This window comes from Otolemur garnettii, unplaced genomic scaffold (assembly GCF_000181295.1).
Source record: "Otolemur garnettii isolate 467f Iridium unplaced genomic scaffold, OtoGar3 scaffold00037, whole genome shotgun sequence".
Lineage (NCBI taxonomy): Eukaryota > Metazoa > Chordata > Mammalia > Primates > Galagidae > Otolemur > Otolemur garnettii.
In genome coordinates, this window is record NW_003852432.1 from 597,603 (window position 1) to 601,879 (window position 4,277).

The 4,277-nt window shown below is 55.5% G+C and overlaps 1 protein-coding gene across 1 annotated transcript in view; it reads right to left on the minus strand.

Annotated features, from left to right (window-relative positions):
- Positions 1-526: 526 nt before the first annotated feature.
- Positions 527-4,277, minus strand: part of IRF5 (interferon regulatory factor 5) — an 11,238-nt gene continuing 7,487 nt past the window's right edge. Inside the window, exons 3-9 of the mRNA XM_023513232.1 lie at positions 4,118-4,277; positions 3,754-3,806; positions 2,714-2,747; positions 2,270-2,536; positions 1,703-2,095; positions 1,498-1,616; positions 527-1,310 (exon numbers count right to left, since the gene is read on the minus strand). The exon at positions 4,118-4,277 is cut by the window's right edge and continues 1 nt beyond it. Coding sequence (XP_023369000.1) covers positions 1,065-1,310; positions 1,498-1,616; positions 1,703-2,095; positions 2,270-2,536; positions 2,714-2,747; positions 3,754-3,806; positions 4,118-4,277 — 1,272 coding nt within the window. The 3' untranslated portion in view covers positions 527-1,064. The remainder of the gene's footprint in view (positions 1,311-1,497; positions 1,617-1,702; positions 2,096-2,269; positions 2,537-2,713; positions 2,748-3,753; positions 3,807-4,117) is intronic.

Below are 4,277 nucleotides of genomic sequence, written 5' to 3' on the forward strand. Positions count from 1 at the left end.
TTTTTTTTTTTGAGACAGTCTTACTCAGTTGCCCTGCAGTTGAGTGCTTTGGCATCATAGCTCACAGCAACCTCAAACTCTTGGGCTCAAGTGATTCCCGTGCCTCAGCCTCCTGAGTAGCTGGGACTACAGGTGCCCACCACAACATCGGGGTAGTTTTTCTATTTTTAGTAGAGCTGGGGTCTCCCTCTTGCTTAGGCTAGTCTTAAACTCCTGAACTCAAGCGATGCACCCAACTTGGCTTCTCAGAGTGCTAGGATTGCAGGTGTGAGCCACTATGCCCAGCTGGGAAAATTGATTTTGACAGGTTTCTAGACTGTACACATTTAACATTCTGCTGGTTTCCTCCTGGAAAGCAAAGCTGGCCAGGTAAGGTTTACAAAGGCCCAACTGACTCATCAGCCTGGAGACAGCCCCTCCCCACCATGTCAGTGGCCCAAGATGCCACCTGGCATCTGAAATAGGATCTGAAAGAACAGCATGGAAACAACTGGTACTGAAACAGGTAAAAAACAGCTACAAAATCTGTTTTTTAAAATCATTTATTAATCAAAAAATACATAAAATTCTTTCTATCCCAGGTTCTTAGACTCTCAAAATGTGGGGCAGCTGCCAGCCTTAAGTATCTGATGTGATACCTACATGTTCATATCAATCTCAGGAGGGAGGAAGATGAGGAAGCCAGGCTCAGACCAAGGTCATGCCCTGAGAGGCCCTGCTGGGAAGACCTATCCCACAACACTCCTTGGCTCTTTTTGCCAAATGAAATGAGGCAACCACAAGAGTACCTCTGTACAGGGGTAGTTTCTCCTGTAGAAGTAGGCCCCGGGGTTCCCTGTTCCCTAGGGCTGCTTTCTCCAGAGCTGGTCACACCAGACCATAGCGATCACAAGGGAGAGTCAGGCCCTGGCAGGCAGAGTCCTCCAAGCTTTGATTTGAGGGAGAACGTGGGTCTTGGGCTTTTCTTTCCTCTCCTCAGCCCAAGTCTACTTCCAGAAAATCCTGAAGTAGGACCCTGCAGCTTCGTCCACCCAGGACACTGGGCCAGTCACCACCTGCAGACGTTATTGCATGCTGACGGGGTGCATAGGCCAGGGCCCCTGGCCTGCCCCAAGGCCTGCCACAGGAGGGGCCTGGGCCATAGGCTGCAACCGCTGCTGGGTATGCCAGATGTGATGGAGCTCCTTGAACTGCTCCACCATGCGATCTTTGAGGTCTGGGTTTGAGATCTGTAGCCGGATACTATCAGCCGACCAAGAGAGCTCCCCTGAGAACATCTCCAGCAGCAACCGAGCTGCTACAGGCACCACCTGGGAGGCAAAGGGGAGACCGGGCAGTGATACCCATGGCAGGGCTGCTGTCTGCAGTTGTGCACGGGGGTACCCACCAGGTATAGACTGCATTCTCTAGCCCTGAACCTCCACCCTGGGACACGGACCCCAGGATTCCCCACAGTCAAGCCAAGGCAGAGTGGGGGTAGGGGGATGAGGGGGGTACCTGTACAGTAATGAGCTTCTTCTCTCGAGGTTTGGGGTCAGGCCACTCCTCCCCAAAGCAGAAGAAGATCTCGAAGGGTGGTGGGGTGTTGGTCTGGCCCTTCTGGAACAAGATGAGCTCTGCAGCAAGATCAAGATCCCTAGTCAGAGGCTAGAACTGTGCCCCTGGGAGAGAAGAGGCCCCAGTCACAGTGTGCGGCCCTCACCATTGAGAAAATGCTCCAGGCTGAAGAGCTTGGTCTTGACCTCCCGCTGGATGGGGTTGGGGCACGAGCCATTGGCTGAAGCGCAGGGCCCACTCCAGAACACCTTGCACTGGCACAGGCGGATAGCATATAGGTCCTGGCCCTGCAGCTGGAGGATGAGCCCACGGTCCAAGACGTCCAGCAGCTGGTTCGTGTAGAAGCGCTGCTTGTCGCTGGGGATGTCCTCAGGACTGGGGAAGCGCACTTGCTCCAGGCTCACAGGGCCAAAAAGTTCCACCTGCTCCTGGGTGGCCTCCAGCTGGCTGTAGAAGAGTCGGCAGCCATTTGGGTTGCTGATGGTGAGCGCCTGGGGTGGCCGTCCCCGATACTGGAACTTGATCTCCAGGTCCGTCACTGTGGGGCAGCAGGTGCATGAGCCTCACGCCTCCCCATCCTGCAGCCCAGCAAGCAGCCAGGCCCAGACCCAGCAGTTCTTCCCCATCCCAACCCTCTGCTGGGGGGGACTAGCGTCTTCCACCCTTCTTGCAGATCCTCCCCTAAACCCCTGCCCAGCCTTTGGGTCCTTACGTGGCAGCATGTGGGGGCTGATCAGCAGGTCGGGCAGGAGCTGTCCTGCAGGGGGCAGGCTGGCACCTAAGGGCCCAGGCTCCAGGCTTGGCAGGACCTCAGAGGCAATGTCCCCGAAGCCAGTGGGAGCAACAGGGGGTGGGGCCAGGAGGTTGGGGTCTGGAGCACCGGGCCCCAGCACCCCAGGTGGCTGCAGGGTGGGTGGCCACTTGACCTCTTCTTTAGGTAAAGAAAAGGGGACCATGGGGCGGCCAGGTGGCACTGCTTCTGCAGAGGGTGGAGGGGTGCACAGCTGTCAATGCTGCCTCCTAGGAACTGCTTCCCAGGCCCACCAACTCCCAGCCCTGGGCCTCCCCCCAGCCTTCCTGTATCCCCCTTCCAGGTACCTATGGTACCTGTAGCTTCTCAAATACCAGACCCCAACCACATAATGTCCAGCCCCACCTGTGATGGTCAGGCCTGGTAACATCCTCTGGAGCTGAAGAGAAGATATAGGCAGAGAAGAGGGGAAGAGATCGGAGAGGGAGGAAGAACCAATGACAGGTTATTACATTTTTTCTTTTTTTTTGAGACAAGAGTTTCACTGTCACCCTGGGTAGAGTGCCGTGGTGTCACAGCTCACAACAACCTCAAACTCTTGGGCTCAAGTGATCCTCTTTCCTCAGCCTCCTGAGTAACTGGGACTACAGGTGCCCACCATAATGCCTGCCTCATTTTTTTTTTTTAGTAGAGATGGGGTCTCACTCCTGCTAAGGCTGGTCTTAAATTCTCGAGCTCAAGCAATCCACCTGCCTCGGCCCAGAGTGTTAGGATTATAGGCATGAGACAAAAGAGTCTGACCCTGTTACTCAGGTTGGAGTGTGGTGATAACATCATAGCTCACTGTACCCTCAAATTTCTGGGTTTAAGTGACCCTCCTGCCTCAGCCTCCCCAGTAGGTAGAGCTACAGGTAGGTGCCATGAAGCCTGGGTAATTTCTTTCAAATTTGTTTAGAGATGGGAGCTTATTGTGTCCCCAGGCTGGTCTTGATCTGGCCTCACTTGATCTTTCTACCTCAGCCTCCCAAAGTGCATGAGCCACCTTGCCTGGTGATTAATTTGATATGATGCTGGAGAAGTAACGCACAAGAACCACAAGACAGTTTCCCCAGCCTTCAGCTTATGCAAGGCCAGACCCTGCCTCTATCCCAGCTCTGCCATCTCAGGATGCTTCAATTTCCTCATTTGCCCTCTGCAGGCAGCATTCCTATGAGGGTCAGTCAGACTGCAAGTGAGAATGCTGGATGACAACAAAGTCCCAGGGAGGTATAGGTGGGGACTCTGTTCCTAACCCCTCAGAACCTGAGAGCTGGGGAGAGGGCAGCTGTGGGCCCCAGGGGAGTGGGCAGCAGAACCCTCCAGCAGAATGGCTGCGGAGAGCCCCTGCCCAGGATCCATGGCCACTGGAAGAACACCCCCTCCCTACTTCCCTGCCCCACACTCACCTCTTCCTCCTCCTCCTCCTCCTCCTCTCCTGCTCCTCCAACAGGGTGGGACTCTGCACAACAAAGGAAAGAAGAGCAGGACGGGAAAGGAGTCAAGGGCAGAGGGGAAGCAAGGCTACCCAGACTCCTGCTGTGGCTTCTGCTCTCTCCAAAACTGCCCAAACCCAGGACAAGGTGAAGGGCACAGTCACCAGGAGTCGGTGGTACAGAGGAAGGACCTGGCTCCCTGATCCCATGCCAAGATGTTGGGGACCCACCAATGACCCAAGAGGGGACCTAAGCCTGCCTGCGCTGAGAGGTCATGGCTGGGAGCTAGGACCTCTCTTGGCCTTCTGGGTGGCTCACATGGGGCCAGGCCTGATACCTGTGGGAGCAGAGCCATTGGAGCAGACCTCGTAGATCTTGTAGGGCTGGGGTGGCATATCCCGGGGGCCATCATAGAAGAGGCAGAAGTCACGGCTCTTGTTAAGGGCACAGCGCAGGTTGGCCTTCCATTTGGCTGGATCTGCCTCGTCCACGCCTTC